We start from the raw sequence: 20,000 nt of genomic DNA, 5'->3' as shown, positions 1-20,000 counted from the left end.
CATTGACAAAAGGTCGTTAGTTTGACATTTAATGCAAACGTGATGTCCAACATCGGTGTAGGGAAAATCTATGTGAACTTTCAAAAAATATCGCAGAAAAATCGGTTTGATATGTGTGCCACATATGATGTAATTAACCGATTTTTTTCCAGTAATAACGTATCCTATTGGAATCAAAAGGGCCATATAGCTCCTTGGAGCAGACATGATTCTCGCTGTGAAATTTCAAAAACAGATCCTGCCAATTTGTTAAAGATATTGTCGAAAATATGTCATCTTGAATTTGAACGCAATTTCCCAAAGTGGCATGATTTTATCGATTTTTTCTGATGGTAAGGTATTGCATGGAAAACTAATGTCAGAATTAAGTTCCTTGGGATAACATTAAGCTTCACCATGAGTTTGGGGAAAATCGATTGCAAGTTGCGAAAGCTACAACGGAAAATGTGTTGCATATGATAAGCTTAGATTCTAGACCCCATGTCGAATTTATCGATGTTTTCAGAACTGGGGGAAACTTTTCAAAATTTTCGCTGCGTTAGTTTTGAATTATGACATTGGGCTATGTGTGTGTCAAGTTCCATCAGAATCGGTTGAAAGCTGTGGTCAGGGCGAGGGTACAACCTGACAGACACACAGACAGACAAACTGCCTTTTATATATAGAGAGATATATATACACCATCAATTCAAATAAACGAATAAAATTAATAGACAGCAAGAGGATGTGCGCAAGAAATGTATTAGTTCGATGTTCGGTAAAAAAAAAAGAGATTTTGATGTTTCGAGCACAGCTCTTTGTTGTAAAGGATAAAGTCCAAAGAAGGAAAAAAATCGGCAACAGCACGTGTATAGTTACATTGCTATATATATTTATATATACGACGAGCTTCTTTCAGTTTCCGTCTACCAAATCCACTCTCAGGGCTTTGGTCGGCCCGAGGGTATACCTGCAAACACTTGTCCAAGGTGCCACGGAACCATATTATTGGGAAACAAGCTTCATACTATAGGACCATGCCTGCACCTACATTACATATATTCTGCATCAGTAATGCGCAGCGTGACTCAAGTGGACCGCTAGTGATCCATATCAAGGTTTTGGTGGTCTACGGTGAGTTTCATAAAACCAATGAAGTCCCTATACATAAAAATCAAGTAAATTTACATTGTATAGTGTATCTGATTAATTTATTCATCAAAAATATATTCGTGTTGCATAAGGCAGTTAAATTTTTTTTAACTGCAATAATTGATGTTTGGTGGTCCATTAATATTTTCTTGAGAATTTTGTGGAAAAGTTGTGCACCAGTGCTTCACACACACATAAAAATACAGTCTGATGACGGGAAGTAAGCCGAAACTTTGAAGTCACAGTCAACCTTATTTCCTTGTAAAATATATATATATATAATATACATACGCACGCACACAGTCTGATGACGGCAAGTAAACCGAAACTTTGAAGGCACAATCAACCGTTTCCTTGTAAAAACTTAATACACATGTACACACACATACACACACACACACACACACAGTCATGATATACACTTTGTTCTTTTATGCTTGGGTACCAATATTTTTGAGGGTGGGGTAGAATTTGCCGTGGTGCGCGAGAGAAAAATGATCATGTGGTTGTGAAACTGTGTGATTAATTAAATTTCGTCCATCGGATGAATTTCCGAACACCTCTGTTTGTACAGTTTAACTTTAACCCTTAGGTCGCCTCAAGTCTTCTGATGTCTGAGATGCTGCAAAGGGGAATCGAACCCGAGACCACGTTATTATAAAAAGAACTTCTGAAACATAGGTCCATACTCATATCTCACATACAAGGACATACGTACAAGCAACAACAATGTCAACAACGAGAATGAAAAAGTAAAAAACATAACACATAGTCGGTGAAAAATTATTGAAATATTTATGTATATCTATATACACTGTCATACGTTGAGCACCAATCTGTTGATGAATCACTTTATATGTCCTGGCTTCCGCCATATTTGATTTTGTGGCTTTACCATATATGGTAATATGAGATAATCGTATGAGGCCAGCCAATGGTGAGGGTGATATAGTTTGTTAATATCTTCCATAAACACGTGTGTTTTAAGGTGGATAAACTTAACTGCATGCGAGTGTTGTATGTGTGTGTGTGTGCATGTGCACAATTGGATTATCTGTTTGTATATTATGTTCGTTACTGGCTTTCAATTTTTAGACTCCTGCCATGCTGGGGCAACGAATTCAAAGGTTAAGTAGATTATATCAACCTCACTACTTCGTATTGTTGTACTTAGCGAATTGCAGAATGAGACGATTCGGTGCAGCTTTTTTGGACGCTGGCAATTTGGCACGGCTAACTGAACATTCAGCCTGTTTTGGCGACAGCACATTTTGGCGCTTGAAGCAAACACACGCGTGCACACAAAAATCTACACATACAGATAATAAGAGTGAGAGAGAGAGAGATGGGGGAAGATATTACAATTTATTAATTGAACACGTTTGGTCTTACCATTCTCCCTTTCCTCACACGCATAAAGAGAAATATGCCGACACACATAAGCAGAGGAAGAGAGAGAGAGAGAGAGAGAGAGAAAGAAGGAAACAGTAAAACGTCTGATGTCAAATAAATCAGCATCGAATCAGCGATGCCAAATAAATCGCGCCAAAACGGCTTTACCAAAACGTCTCATATCCAATGATTGGCCCCCTAAAGAAAGAAAGGCAAAGTTTATACTGGGTGGGATTTTAAATCAGAACATTAAGCAACGTTACCAAATATCGACAGACATCTTGTTTGATGGTCCACCGACTCCGCCAGACTTATACCCATGTGTCCATCGTATGGACTTATGCTTTGATACTTCTCCACATTTGTGTATTTATACACTTCAGTATGTATATGTCCAAAATATATAATTTTAAAGACCCGACCCATGTATACACATGTACATATTTCTGAATGTATATATAAAACTTGTACACATGTTAAATGTGTGTTTACATTTTATCATGGTTACATACCTCCAGAATGAATATATATATATATATATATATATATATATATATATATATGCTTCTACGATCGCAAATGTACTTATATGCGTCTTCGATTGGCTTCGTTTAGGAAAACCTGGAAAAAGCTTTTTGAACTTGAAGAATCTCTGTGCATGAGTGCATACGCAGGAAGATCTATAAAAGTGTGTATGTATTGGATCATTCATTAAAGTGTATATACAATACATTGGAACATTTTAAAATTCTGTGTACAGAGCAACGTCTATTAAAATATGTATAGATTCGAACATATTTAGAAGAGAGTATACATTACAATATATATATATATATATATATATATATATATATATATATATATATATATATATATAAGCCAGCATACAACTTGAAAATATGTAAGTATGTGTAGACATCATGGCTGTCTGTAAATTGAACTGAATATTTAAATGCTTGAGTACGTCTGGAAGTTTCGTAAATGCATGTGTAAACATCTGGAGTTTTGGTAAATACACCTGCACAGACCTAAAATCTTTGTAAATGCATTTATACACCCGGAACTCTTGGAGACACGTGTAAACGTCTGAAACTGTTGTAACTGCATGTATACAGCTGGAACTCTTGCAGATGCGTGTGTATACATGCTAAGTGTTTGTAGACACGTATAACATACAGTAAAACTGTTTGTATACATATGAGGGTACCTGTAACGTAAATATCGACACACAACAGTATATGTGTATATATTTATGTGTATACGTGTGTGTGTGTTGTGTCTGTGTTATATAGTGACCAGGTGTTAAACCATAGCATAAGATAGCTGTCCGTTCATTTCTGATTGTTGGCTAGGACTATGTACAAGGGCGATAACTGTTTGTTGACTTTTCGCCTCCCTGGGGAGCGTTGGAGACAAACGTGCGTCTGTCCGCCACTGTGGATAAGGCAGAGGAGTGGATTGGGATGAAGGAATGGGCCGAGTGACTGGCATATTTTCCGAAATGTCTGCCAATGGACTCTGCGGTAGAGAACGGTGGTGGTGGTGATGGTGATGATGGTGATGATGGTGATGGTTTGAATGCGGACCTCTCCGTTCCTCTTGATGTACATTTTGTAGCGCTAGCGAATGGGGCTGCTGTTGCTGTTCGTCTGCAGCGATATTGGACGATGCCGATACAGAAGTTGGCAGTTTATTGCTATTATTGTTGTTGTTATTGTTCTTGTTATTATTATTATTATTGTTGTTGTTGTTATTGTTTGATGACGATGACGACGATGAAGATTGACCGAAACTTGATGTCCCAGCCCAAAATGACGGCCCACCTCGCGGTGAATCACTGGTATTTAGCGCCAGATTTCTCTGCGCATGTTGCATGTTCGCACTAACGGGTTTTAGTAATGGAATGTCCTGCGGAAAGCTGTGTTCAGACAACCTGTTCGGCAAGTAATGAGCTGATTTCGAACTTCGGAAGCCGGAATCTTCAGAATCGGTAGAAGCCTGAGAAACTGGTCTGTCGAATTTATAATGTATTTCATGCAGTTCTGACATACCACTGTCATGATAAGTAGAGTAAATTATGCGCGCTGGTAACCTATCGTCTCTCTGATCATTCGGGCGTGACCTATTATACTGAACTGGTGGCGGCGGAGGCAAGCCAGTTGGCGGTTTGGTCGAGCGTGAGTGATTTTGGTTGACTCGGTGTGGATCGTGTTTTTTTTTAGTAAATTTTTCTCGTAGATTATACTTGAACCAGCAGACTAGAAATAAAATAAACAATAAAACCGTTATGGTGGTTGGCAGAACAATTCCCAACCAAAATAAATATGTGTAGGTCATCTTTGAAGGCGTATGACCGAAAGTCGGTTAGCGTGACGTAATAAAATTGAAAGAAAGGGAGATTGAGAGAAAGCGGGAAGATGTCGTAATGGAAATCTACCAGCGGTGGTTTTTTAGAGTAGGAGCGATAATAATAATAATAATAATAATAATAATAGTGATGATGGTGGCGGCAGTAATTGTAGCAGTGTAGCCAAAGTAATAGTGAAAACAGCGTTGTGATGTTGGTGTTGGTTAAAAATCAGGTGGTGACTACTGAGTCATTATTTCATTGGTTGAAAAATATTTCCGTTGTGTTTTTATTTTTTACGTCATGCCAGGCTCCGTGGTGAAGAAGAATTTAACTGAAAAGAAAAGAAAAATAAATGAGAAAAAAGTAATAAATACAATGAAAAAAGAAAAGAAATATTTCTATATTTTGTAGTGCGACATTACTGAAGAAATATGTTACTTCGTATAACAGATGAGAGATTTCTGGATAAATGAGTTTTACTTCCGGTTAATTAATATTTCGCTTTCTCATTAATGAGAAATAAAATGGCTTTAAATGATAGCCGTCGCCATCTTACATTCCAGTTTTGTTTCAATGTTAAAGCAGTTAACACTGAAAGTGTGTGTGTCCACGTTAAGGTATTATAGAGCAGTTAGCGCTGAAAATGTATGTGTATGTTAAGGTAATGATAACGAGTTTTAAAATGGGTGGTGGTAGTACAGGGTAAATATTTAATATGTGCTTAAGTAGTCAAGCTTTAATAATATTGTTTTCATTCGGCATATAACGGATTACTGACTGCCTACGAAGAGTGTGTGTGTGTGTGCTTGCGCGCGCATGTGTGGGTGTGCAAATAATAAGCATTGTATATTTATTTTTTTATTGCCCCCAGGGGGCTAAACATAGAAGGGACAAACAAGGGCAGAAAAGGGGTTAAGTGGATTACATCGAACTCAGTGCGTAACTGGTACTTATTTAATCGACTCCGAAAGGATGAAAGTCAAATTCGACTCCGGCGGAATTTGAACTCAGAACGTAACGGTAGACAAAATACCGCTAAGTATTTTGCCCGGCGTGCTAACAATTCTGCCAGCTCGCCGCCTTAACAAGCTTTGTATATTACTGGTACTTAGTAAGTCAACAATAATATAGTAGTAGCATCAATAGTAGCTGTTTTTGTTGTACCCATCAAAATGTAGGTTTTGCATTGGAGTAGCCTTCTCTTTGGTTAACTAGTTTACAGGATTGGAGTTGTGGGAGGGAGTCAAAAAGGGCACCGGATGTCTGAGGGGCTCCATTCTTTGATTTGCTCCAGCACAGCCATAGTCCAATGAACAAAAAAAATTGCGGTGCCTTTATTACCTGATTTAAAGCTAACGTAATCTCGTTTTTTTTTTTTAGCGTGGGTGCAATACTTATTAAAGGAAGATTGAAATGTTAATGCGTAAAGATGTATAAAATTTCGATTGTACTCGAGTATAAGGTAATATTTTTAGCATGACCATGGGGTACTTGAATATAAATATCCTTTTCTACTCTAGGCACAAGGCCAGAAATTTTTGGGGAGAGGAGCCCAGTTGATTAGATCGACCTCAGTACACAACTGGTACTTAATTTAGGATGAAAGGATGAAAGGCAAAGTCGACCTCGGTGGAATTTGAACTCAGAACGTAACGGCAGTCGAAATACCGCTAAGTATTTAGCCCGGCGTACTAACGTTTCTGCCAGCTTGCCGCCTTGTCTGAAAATGAATATCAAGAAAATTTGAAGTCTTGAAAAGCGTCATCCAAGAAACCAACAAGGAAATGGTTGAAACTAAAAGAATTGAAAATAAAAGTGAGAGACTTCCACAAACTGGAACCGAAGTTAAGTGTTTAAAGCAGTAGTTCTCAAACACTACCCTCCCCTTTTTTAACCTGTGGAACATTTTGGCTTCTCTTTTACTCTACTGGACCCTCATATTCATTCAATCTTTAAAAACCCTTATTATCCTTTAATAATTAAATATTATTAGGAACTGTACAATATTAAAAAAAAAAATGTTAAAATAATTTGCAGAAGTATTCTGTTATTCTTGTACTTGTTTCAGTCATTAGACTGCGACCATGTTGGGGCACTGCTTTGAATTTTTTAGACTTATTTTTTCAAAGCCTGGTACTTATTTTATCGGTCTCAATTACAGAACAGCTAAGTTACAGGGACGTAAACACACAAACACCGGTAGTCAAGTGGTTGTAGGACAAACAAAAACACACGCGCGCGCGCGGCTTCTTTCAGTTTCCGTCTACCAAATACGCTCACCGGCTTTGGTAGGTCCGAGGCTATAGTAGAAGATACTTGCCCAAGATACCGTGCCGTGGGATTCAACTCGGTACCGTGTGGCTGGGAAGCAAAGCTTATTGCTACACAGCCACGCATTCCTCATAAATTTTAACAAAATGTTTTATGGAAGGCGTTTTATTTAAGAACACCTTTGTTTTTCATTCAACATGATAGCGACCTTAAGCATACAACTATGAAAATCATATCATTTGGAAAGAAAAGGACGACCTGGAAAGATTGAAAGAACTGATGATTTGGCTCTTTCTTTCTCTCTTTCTCTCTCAAACCACATATATGAACATTAACGAATATTTGTGGACCTGTGTAGATCAAAGAATGGCAACCAAAAATTCGTTATGTGTAGCTGTGTAGAAGTTTACTTTTCAACTATATGGTTCTGGGTGCATGACGTCCTGGGCAAATGTCTTCCATTAGAGCTTCGAGCCGACCAATCACTTGCGAGTGAATTTGGTAAATGAAGAGAGAGAAGCCCGTCGTATATGTATGTGTGCGCTTGTGTCCTTTTGTCTGTGTATACCACCACAGATTGACAACCAATGTTGGTTTGTTTACGTCCCCCGTAACTTAGCGGTTCGGCAAAAGAGACCGATAGCATAAGTACTAGACCTTAAAAAAATAAATAAAAACACAAGTACTGGGGGGGGGCTGTTCGTTCTAGTAAAAACCCTTCAAGGCGGCGCTCCAGCATGGCCGAAGTGTAATGACAGAAAGAAACAAAAGACCGAAGATAAAAAAGTGCCTCATTATATTGCCAAATCACAGCGAAGCATTTTAAACAGAATTCAAACTTTTATCAGCTAAAGGCGGCCATATTGGTAATTGCCAACACAATGAATTTTGAATCAGACATTTGTCAAGAGTGCACCTTAAATTGCCTAATGTGTATAAAATATTTAAATATAGTATAAGCTTTTATTAGCCTTTACGGAGTATTAAAGGGAATTGATAGATAGCTTTTACTTTTACATTGTAGTGTGTATGGGATTTTATAAGCGTTCTTTCCTTACAATTGTGCCTATGTGCTTCGAGTTACTGTTTTTCGGAAGAAATTATCGACTCTAATAAAATGAAAGCTTTATATATTTTTCATTAGATGAGTGACAGAATGAAATTCTAATTGAAAAACAAAAAAGAAAAGAAAATGAAATTAAAATATTAAATAAGAAATCAAAAAAGAGAAAAGAAAATGAGGGAAAAGAGAAGACAAAAGAAGAAAAAATGCGTGTTACCAAGAGAATCGAGATTATGAGGGAAACGAGAGAGAGAGAGAGAGAGAGAGAGAGAAAGATTGAGACGAGGGAAACAGAAAAAAAGTAGAGAAATATAAGAGGATAAAGGATGACATTAAGCCACAAGGGAAACAAGATCACACGGAAGAAGTGTAAGGAAGGACAAAGAGAAATAGGGAGGAGAAAAAAATCGAAAGGTGGAAGAACAATATCTAAGGAAGAAAGAAATACACGAAGAAAAAAATGAGAGGGAGAATTTGAATTATTAACACAGAAGGAAGAGAGTTGCCTTAAAATGGCTATTAAGATATTTGAAAATACTCAAAATGCGATGTCTATTAAATTATTCCCCACATCGACTAATTTAGTAAAAAAAAAATGTGGTAATATATTATGCAGATGCACACAATGAAATGAGTTTAAATACAATCTCAAAATTATATAAAATAATACGTAATAACTTAATTTGGCTATATAGTGATTCCTCTACTATCGCGGGTGTTACGTTCCAAAACCTACCGCGAAAGGTAAAAATCCGCGAAGTAGAAACAGTACTGTACTGTATATATATATATATATATATATATATATATATATATATATCTTTCTCTTTTACTTGTTTCGGTTATTTGACTGCGCCATGCTGGAGCACCGCCTTTAGTCTAGGCAAATCGACCTCAGGACTTATTCTTTGGAAGCCTAATACTTATTGTAGCGGTCTCTTTTGCCGAACGGGTGTGCAAATAACAAACGGATGTATTAGTTTAACGCTCGGGAAGTGAGAAAGTATTTTACGTTTCAAGCCTATGCTCTTCGACAGAAAGGAACACAGAAATAAATAGGGAGAGAAAATAGTTCCGGAAAGTTCTGAGCGTTTTTATGCTAAATCTTTTAACGCTTCATTGAACACACCCTGAAACGTAACACAGTTAAAACTTTGGCGTCGCTTGAAGTGGTAGTCCATTTCTTCTTTGTTCCTGAATGAAAATAGATTTATCTTTCATTCCGGCTACCCTTTATTGACATTTTGAATGGATAACCAAAAACTTCATATTCACGTTGCAATGCTTTTAATTTTTTTAAAAATGCTGCAAAGACTTGCAAAAATGTTCTTGAAGTTTATTGTGATGATGCTGTAGAAGAATCAACTGTTCGAAGATGGTTTGCAAAATTTAAAGCTGTGGAGTTTCACGACGAGAGAACTTGCAAAGGAGCTGGAAGTTTCTTAAAGTACGGCTCACGAACGCCTGATGAAACTAGGATACATTTCTCACTATAATGTATGAGTTCTTCACAAGCTCTCAGAAAAGAATTGCTTGGACCGGTATTCCGTTTGTGATATGCCTTTTTTTAAACAGCTTGTGACTGGAGATGAAAAATGGATTGTATACGAAAACATAGTACGAAAAAGACCCTAGAGTTTGCGTAACAATTTTCTAAAGCAGCAGCCAAAGACGAATATCCATGTCAAAAAAAGCTATGCTTTATGTTTGGTGCGATCATATTATTATGAGCTTCTCCTACAAAACGAGATCATTAATTATGATGTGTACTGCCGTGAGTTGGCTAATTTGAACCAAAAAAGTCAAAGAATTGAGACCGGAGATTACCAACGCGAAAGAGTAAGTGTTGCATCAAGACAATGCCTGATCACACGTGTCTTTGGCTACCTGAACAAGGTTACATGACCTTGGCTGGGATCTCTTACCTCATCCACAATATTCTCCTGACATTGCACCATCCGACTACCTCTTGTTTTTGTCTCTACAGAACTCATTGTAAGGAAAAACATCTAACGATTTAGATGGAGTCAAAATGCATCTAGATAATTTTTTTCTTTAAAGCCACTCAAATTTTATGCTGATGGAATATTTCAATTGCCTGACAGATGGGCATAGGTCATTAATGATAATGGAAATCATTTCATTGAATAACATTTATTGAAAGATCAATTATTTATTTCCCTTTTTGCTTATTAAAAAACTCTCAGAACACTCCGGACAACCTAATGTATTGGGTCATCTCATATATAATATGTTATTTTCAAATGCATGAACTAAACATCGGAGGGGGACGGTATAAACTACCTGCATCAACTTGCTATAAACGCAGGTAGTAATTTTACCTTGTGCTTATTCTTAGTTGAAGAGTGCAGTTCGATTTTAACAGTTATTTTTAAAAAGTTATAATGGAGGTGACAAAGAAGCATATTCGGCATATTTTGCTTCATGAGTTCAATAAAGTCAGCAACGCAACGGAAAGTGCGAAGATTATTAATGCAATATATGGGGATCGGACAATAAGCGTAAGCCAGTGTCAACGCTGGTTCTAGAAATTTTTAACCGATAACTACAGCCTAGAAGACAAGCCTCGTCCTGGAAGATTTGTAGAGCTCGAAGAGAGCGTCCTGCAAACCCTGGTGGAACAAAATCCCATCATAACTGTTGAGTAACTAGCAGAAAAGCTTGGATTTGGTCATTCAAGTCAGCACTAGAAGAAAAACAACCATTTTTGGTTTCAAGACGAAAGGTGCTCCACCATCAGGATAATGCTCGGCCACATTAGAGAGGATGACATTCCAAAGATTGTAGTAGTTTGAATGGGAAACGATGCCCCACCCAACATATTCACCGGTCACTGCGCCATCTGATTATCATTTATTCCGTAGTCTTCAAAATCATTTGGACGAAAAAAATATGAATTCTGTAGACGAGGTCAGAATAATATTGAAGGAGTATTTTTCGTTACAGACAAAAAATTTTGGAAGAGCCTTGCACGTCTACCAGGTAGATGGAAGAGTATTGTAGAAAATGAAGGAGAACATATTTTAGATTAAAAAAGAGCTTTGTTTATCTTAATTTTGAAAGATTAAAGAAGTATAAAAAAAACCGTATTGTTTATAGGGTGACCAAATACACATACGCTCACACATATACTCTTTTATTCTTTCACTTGTTTCAGTCATCTGACTGCGGCCATTACAGAGCACCGCCTTTTGTCGAACAAATCGCCCACAGGGCCTATTCTGTCGGCTCCTTTTGCCGAACCGCTAGAATACGGGGACATAAATCCACCAACATCTGTTGTCAAGCGATGAAAGGAGGTCAAATACAGACACACACACAAATATGTATGTACATACACACACATGAGTGTATGTATTATATATTATATATATATTTTATTAAAAGGCCGCAAAAATAACACAAAAACTGTTACTCAGAGTTTCCCGTTCCCGTTCGTCTAACAGTTTTGTTTAGTATCTAAACGAAGCTGTCTGACGGATGGGAACGTGAAACTCTGAGTAACAGCTTTTGTGATGTTTTTGCTGCCTTTTAATAAAGCATATTATTTTACCTCTGGTATTCGAGTACTTATATTTCCCACCTTGTTTCGCATTTATGTGTTTACTCTGTTACATACACACATATGTATATATACAACGGGCTTCTTTCAATTTCCATCTTCCAAATCCACTCACAAGGCTTTGGTCGGCCCGAGACTATAACAGAAGACACTTGCCCAGGAACCACGCAGTGGCACTGAACCTGGGCCCATGTGGTTGGGAAGCAAGCTTCTTACCACACAGCCACTCTTGCGCCTATATATATATACTTTAAAACAGATTTGCAGGCCTCTAACAGAAACCTGGCTCATTCAGGATTAGAATATTTTGATTTAAATATATTACATATATTTTAATATATTTTGATTTGCACATCCACATTGCTTGTGTTATTTAGGACACCGTAAACTGCGGTAACCGCATTGGCAAATCATTTCGTGTAGATGTTAAACAAATCAAAGATTATATCGGTAGACGATTACCACATCATACGGAGTTCAAATCAACAAACCTACATTAAGTTAGATGTACCAATTAATATTAGTTACAAAAGCTGTTTCTATTACTAGCATCTATGTATGTATGTATGTATGTATGATGTATGTATGTATGTATGTATGTATGTATGCATGTATGTATGTATCTATCTATCTATGCATACATACACACACGACGGGTTTCTTACAGTTTTTGTCTACCAAATTCACTCACAAGGCTTTGGTTTGTACTAAGCTGTAGTAGAAGACATTTGCCGAAGGTGTTGTGCAGTGGCGTGTGGCCGGGAAGCAAACTTTTCACCATATAGTCACGCCTATATATATGTGTGTGTGTGAGATGGAGTGCGTGTGTGCGTGAAGAGAACTGTTAGAATAAGTAGAGTTAAAGAAAATAATGGCAAGTACTGTAGTCGATTTGTTCGACGAAACCCTTTAAGGCGGTGCCCCAGCATAGCCGTACTTCAATTACTAAAACAAGTAAAAGATGAAAGACAAGATAAGGTAATGTATACATTATAGCTAGAATATAAACAAACCTTGCATAAATGATCAATAAAGAACGGATAACCAAAGGAAAATTTAATAACATATAATTTTAGGCTAAATCGGGTACATAAAAAGTAGATAAATACATATGTAATAAACAGCAATAAAAAAATAATCTATATTATAACAGGAGCAAAGGATGTACCTCTGTCCGTCTGCTTGCCACAAAATCAAATATGGCTGCTTTAAAGCACACTTACTTGTATTACTTCGCACTTAAGGTGTGCATATTTTAGACAAATTTAAATGATGTATCTATTTTTCTTCATTGACGCCAGACGAAAGTACGATGTCTCGCTTTTTCTATTTTTCTCTTGTGTGTCTAATTCTGTTTAACTATCCATACGCTTCCTAATAATCTCCTAAGCCAACTTATATGTTCTGTTCACTGGAAATTTCAGGAGGGGCATGCTATCTGTCAACACATCAAGCTCTCTCTCTCTCTCTCATATATTACAGTCATTGGACTGCAGCCATGATGGGATTAATGCTATGTGTATGTATTCGCGCAGAATGCTCTATATATATTTATATATATATATATATACATACACATACATATACATATGCATGCATGTAAATTATACACTCACATGTATGCATAGTTGCGTACACCCACACACCTACCACAAAAACACACATCATTTTCATAAAACATCCACATATACAATCACACACACACACAGAGCGTAAGATATGTGACATATATCTGACACAGACCACGGAAATAGTAATTATTCGCAACTGTCAGACCATTTATATGAAAATATCTTTTCTTTTTCTTATTGTTGCTTTTCTTAACAAAGAACCAAAACGTAATTCCTCCTCGTTTTACGGTTAATAACTTCGGACAATTCTGTTGACAGCTGTTGTGGAAGAAACTTCTAGAAATAAGATAGAAGTAGGTAGATACATTCTAAGTTTTATATAATATGATATTGTCTTGTCTCTTTTGAAATAACACAGACAAAGGTTCGTAGAAACATTCACTGAATTTATACCGATGCATGCATATTTTTACTGACTTTGCCAAGCATGGCTGTGTGGTAAGTGTGGTCAGCCATATATATACACACACACACACACACATAGAGGGTTGGCAAAAAGTCACTTGATAGTAAATCAAAGCCATTTAATTTCAAGATTTGTGTTTAACTCAATGAATTAAATAAGAACATCTAGATACGAAACATCGCGAAAATGGGACAAGAACGCAAAACATCCAGACAGCTCAATGATACAAAAAAAAGGGACCCCCGCCAAAAAAAAAAAAAAATAAGGAGGGGCCATTCGAAGTTTTCTTTCCTCAGACTAGTTCCAGATTAAATTTGCAATTTCGGCTGGTTATACTCGTGATTGCTCCAACCTTACTTTACTGAAACGCTTCCTTTGTGGAGGCACAAGACCTAGTGGTTAGAGCAGCTGCCTCGCGGTCGAGGGATCGCGGGTTCGAATCTCAGACCGGGCGATGTGTGTGTGTTTATGAGCGAAACACCTAAGCTCCACGCGGCTCCGGCAGAAGGTAATGGCGAACTTCTGCTGACCCATTTCGCCACAACTTTCTCTCACTCTTTCCTCCTGCATCTTGCAGCTCACCTGCGACGGATCAGCGTCCCGTACTGGTGGGGATCCTATACGCCAAGGAAACCGGGAAACCAGCCCTTATGAGCCAATCGTGGCTCGAGAAGGAACAAACAAACGCTTCCTTTATGGTGATGGCATTAATGACAAAGTTAGGGTTAGGGTTAGGCCATGTAAACCAATTCTTGCATAGATGAGTCGATGGCATTGACAAGTAATGTTTGTTGACGACGATGTTGATTTTGTCAAGCCTTTCTCTCCTCTCATTTGATTTCTTCCTTAATATATGTATATACAACTTTCTCAGGTCAATTTACACGCTTACAGAAGCTGATCTTTGTGGCAAAATTTGAAACCAACGCAAAGACACACGAACATTTGTTAGGTTTCTCCTTATCTCCCAATAAGAATGCTAAAGTTCATCAGTACTAGCTAAAACGAAACACTCGTAAATTTTGAAGTTTTTCCTCTTACATATCACTGAACTACACAAAACGAGTGATCATTGGGAGCTGTCTTACATATCAGAATAACGCAGTACAGCTCATAGGTAACTGGTCGGGTAATCTTCCATAGCTTTGTTTTTACTGGACTGTCTGTTGCACTCGTTACCGACGCCACCATATGCATCACATCACTTAGTCGTAAATAGAAACCACGGTAATGTATACCTCACAGCAGTTGATAAATTGCTGATATTATTAAGTGAGAAGGCGGCGTGTTCCAATACCGCCGAGGTTGACTTTGCCGTTCATCCTTTCGGGGTCGATAGATTAAGTACCAGTGAAACACTGGAGTCGAAGTAATCGACTAGTCCCTTGCCCACAAATTTCAGCAGAAAGGATTATCAATAAGTGATAAGGCGGTGAGCTGGCAGAAACGTTAGCACACCGGACGAAATGCTTAGCGGTATTTCGTCTGCCGCTACGTTCTGAGTTCAATTTCCACCGAGGTCGACTTTGCCTTTCATCCTTTCGGGATCGATAAATTAAGTAACAGTTGCATACTGGGGTCGAGCTAATCGACTGGCCCCTCCCCTCAAATTTCTGGCCTTGTGCCTAGAGTAGAAAAGAATCGTTAGCGTGCGGGACAAAATGCTTAGCAGCATTTCTCCCGGTTTTAAGATCTGTGTTCAAATACTGCAGAGGGTGACGTTGCCTTTCATCCTTTCGACGTCGATAAAATAAGTATCAGCTGAACACTGGGGACCAATATAAGAGACTAGACCCCAGCACCAACATTTCAGGCATTGTGCCTATTGTAGGAAGGACTATTATTATATCTTAATGTATCGAACTAGCGGAATTGTTAGCATGCTGATCAAAGTGCTCAGTAACATTTTTTCCGGCTCATTACATTCTGAATCCAAATTCCACCGAGGTCGACATTACCTTGAATCCTTTTGTAGTCGATAAAATAAATTAACAGTGAAGCATTAGGGTCGTCATTGTCGCCGGCCCAGTACCAAAACCCGGAAGCGATAGTAGAGTGTCGAGCAAAATGTTTAGCGACAGTTCGTTTGGTTTTGCGTTCTGAGTTCAAATACCTATTTCTTTACTACCCACAAGGGGCTAAACACAGAGAGGACAAACAAGGACATACAAAGGGATTAAGTCGATTGTATCGACCCCAGTGCGTAACAGGTACTTAATTAATCGACCCCGAAAGGATGAAAGGCAAAGTCGACCTCGGCGGAATTTGAACTCAGAACGTAACGGCAGGCGAAATACCGCTAAGCATTTCGCCCGGCGTGCTAACGTCTCTGCCAGCTCACCGCCTTTCTGAGTTCAAATACCGCCACGGTCAACTCAGCCTTTCGGCATTCAGGAGACGATGAAACGAATACCAGTGCAGCACGAGAATCGATATAATCGACTTCCCGTCCCCTCAAAATTGCCGACCTTGAGTTAAAATTAGAAAGGAAAAGATAATTAGTTCGTAGTTTGATAAATGCAGTTCGGGGCTGAATTCAAGACACCTTTACATATCCTATATTGGGCCTGGGGTTGCGGGGGAAGCGTGGAGAGATAGAATATTTACGCTACAGTCCTGCTTCAATCGTATCATCACCGCCACAACCACTGCCGCCTTTCTCTGGTAGCGCTCCATAGAACGAACAACCCTGCCGGTCATACCATTCACTGTGCCACAGTCACCCTGTCACAATCAATAATCATCATTTTCACCACCACCATTACCATTACCACCAACTCCACCACCACCACCGTTATTATTGCAAAATATTATCGCCACCTTTATTCTGACTATTTCTACCGTCACTACAACCAACACCAACAGTTCCACATTATAACTGCCACCACTACCACTACCGCCACTGTCTTGACCGATACACAAAAGTAGATTCGACACAAATTAATGATACATCTTGACCATCATTCCTTTCTCTGTGTGAATGGTCAGTCAGTCAGATCTCTTGCCTTTGAAGTGTTCGCTATAAAAAGACAATATATATATATATATATATATGTATGTGTGTGTGCAATGCATGTATATATGTATGTATGTATGTATGTATGAAAAGGTGGGGTGTTGTCCTGTGTCATCAATCAGCAAAGCCTTTGATTACGTTATGTAAGTATAAACCTTGTTGAAGAATCAGCTGTCTGTCAGGTTAGGAACTTCGCCAGTTATTAATTATTTCTATCGTTATGTAACGTATAACTCTATTGTTAGTTAGTTCAAAATAAGATTACGAAACATAACTACACTTGTCCAGTAGATTTATATAGATTCTTCATTCTAGAACTATGAACATTATGATCGATTGTTATAAATAGGCGCAGGCGTGGCTGCGTGGTAAAAAGCTTACTTCCCAACCATAAAGTTGGCACTTTGGGCAAGTGTCTTGTACTATGAGATTCTTACCCACAAACATGCGTTTTCATAAATTTGTCATTGGGTCTGAATCGAAACAAATGTAGGATTATGATATTTATATTGTATTAGATAATAATATTCAGAGGCACATGACCTAGTGGTTAGAGCAGCGGACTCGCGGTCGAGGGAATGAGCGAAACACCTAAGTTCCACGCGGCTCCCGCAAAGGTAATGGCGAAGTTCTACTGACTCTTTCTCTCGCTTTCCTCCAGCATCTTGCAGCTTACCTGCGACGGACCGGCGTCCTGTCCAGGTGGGGAACCTATGCGCCAAGGAAACCGGGAAACCGGCCCTATGAGCCAGGCGTGGTTCGAGAAGGAACAAACAACAACAAATAATAATATAATATTATGCTAATAAATTAAAATATGTCAATCGTAAATCTCCATTTTCTTTTCATATATATATATATATATTTGTATGTTAGTGCTTGTGTCCCCCACGCCATCGCTTAACAACTGATGTTAGTGTGTTTATGTCCCCGTAACTTAGTGGTTCGGCCAAAGAGACTGATAGAATACATACAAAGATTAAGCTCTTCGACTGAAACCCTTTAAGGCGGTGCTCCAGCGTGGCCGCAGTTAAATGACTGAAATAAAAGAATATATATATATATATATATATATATATGGGTTCACTCCTGGCCGAAGAAGACCATTACTGACATCAAGAACATTATGCTCTGAGACAAAATTCGACTTTACATTTGTGTTTCCACTGATGACTAATAAGTTCGGTTCTTGATGAACATAAACGTCCGAGGAAACTGCAGACCAAACTTCCCCCATTTACTGCAGTGGTGGTGCGTTTTCGAGCAGCAAGCTTAAGTTCGGCATGCAAAATGCATATTTTCTTCAAAAACATTCATGCCTGTCTTTACTTCTTTCCTCCATTGGCGGCGATGGCAAGTATTGCTTTCCCTTTTGACCTTCCATATCTTACATGTTATTGCATAATTATTCATAGAATTTCACAGCTTCAATAAGTAAGCAAGTAGGCAGGTATGGCGTGTGTTAGCTTTCGTAGACAGCGCAAAATTGTATAAATTTCTATTCGATTGAAAGTAGACACCCGCATATTACATAAACGTCCACACACACACACGAACATGTATACATGGATTCATACAAACATATACATATATATTCATATACACACACATATATAAACGCACACATATACACACATACAAACACACTTATATGCATACATACACATATATACACATATGTACATACACATCTTTATCCATATATACACATATGTACGTACATTCGCATTTTTATACGTATGCACACCATACACATACAGATAAAACATACACATGTATACCTACCAATATACATACATTCATACACACAGGTAGCACAGACACACATATATAATGGAAGACTAATGGACTCAAAAATGCATAATAGCTTCTAAAGATGGGATACATACACAGAAAGAAATACATATGCACACATGCATATATCAATGAATACGCACACACACACACACACACACACACACACACACACGCTCTCTCTCTCTCACACATACACACACACACGCATGCTCTCTCTCTCTCTCTCTCTCTCACATACACACACAGACACATAAGCAATATATAAACATATAAACACCGCGTCGTTTACGCACAAGACGAGTTACAATCTCACAGATCACCTGACCAAACCGCATCACAAATATGGTTTCCGTTGTTGAACTAAAGAAAACTCTAGTGAAATATTAATAGAAAGTTGCCAACATGCTGTGACTTCTTGTAGTTTTATTTATTTATTTATCTATAATTATCATTTTTTTGTATTTTTTGTATATTCATAATTTAATTATCTTATTCATGATATGTTGACTTTATTTAATTAGTAAGCTGTAGATAAAGGAAATACTTGTACACATCCAGGCTATACTCGCTCATGAAACACACACGCACAAAAATAAGGAGGACGTACATACATATATATATATACACACACACACACACACATTTATGCAGACAGTTCAGAGATATATTCGTATACTTAAGATATAGTTCTTCTGAGGATTTTGGACTAATGTAATAAAATGATTTATTTCGTCTATTACGGCATCAGTATTGTGAGAAGGAAGCGTGCAGACGTGGGTGAGTGTAGAGAGGTTTGTGGTATATGGGGAGAGATGGTAAAATCGCACGGAATTACTCCTGAGGAGACAGGAAAGTATAACAGTCATTGAGAAACAAGGTACGACATTATATATATAAAAGCAATGTGTGTGTATATATAACATATATATATATATAACATAAATGTGTTATATATATAACGTTCTCATTTGCACATGTATGTGTGTGTGTATGTATATATATATATATATATATATATATATATATATATATATATATATATGTATTTATGTATACACGCACACACACACACACAAAGTACTATATATTCAATCATATTCTGCTTTCTCTCCATTGTCTTCCCAGCCCTGCACTATATCTTCTATAGTACTATCTTTAACACTATAATATATCTATATTAATTGAACCGTTCTATATATGTATTTCTGAAATACATGTACACACACACACACACATATATATATATATATATATATATATATATATATATACATATATATATACATATACACTCACAATATACTCGTGCATATATAAAGATGTGTTGATGTGTGTGTAAATATACATATATTGATAGTGC

At 37.7% G+C, this 20,000-nt stretch overlaps 1 protein-coding gene across 5 annotated transcripts in view; it reads right to left on the bottom strand.

Annotated features, from left to right (window-relative positions):
* The window catches only part of LOC115211969 (GATA zinc finger domain-containing protein 16-like), a 122,082-nt gene that overhangs the window by 15,735 nt on the left and 86,347 nt on the right, over positions 1–20,000 (bottom strand). For 2 of the 5 annotated variants that reach the window (XM_029780741.2, XM_036502778.1), the window contains exon 3: positions 3,404–5,204. In XM_029780741.2, coding sequence (XP_029636601.1) covers positions 3,826–4,860 — 1,035 coding nt within the window. In that variant the 5' untranslated portion in view covers positions 4,861–5,204 and the 3' untranslated portion in view covers positions 3,404–3,825. Of the gene's footprint in view, positions 1–3,042; positions 3,065–3,403; positions 5,205–20,000 lie in introns of those variants that run through there. The other 3 variants (XM_036502782.1, XM_036502780.1, XM_036502781.1) reach the window with 3 other exon arrangements.

Source organism: Octopus sinensis, linkage group LG5, assembly GCF_006345805.1.
Source record: "Octopus sinensis linkage group LG5, ASM634580v1, whole genome shotgun sequence".
In the NCBI taxonomy this organism is placed as follows: Eukaryota; Metazoa; Mollusca; class Cephalopoda; order Octopoda; family Octopodidae; genus Octopus; species Octopus sinensis.
This window is presented reverse-complemented; position numbering and strand designations above follow the sequence as displayed.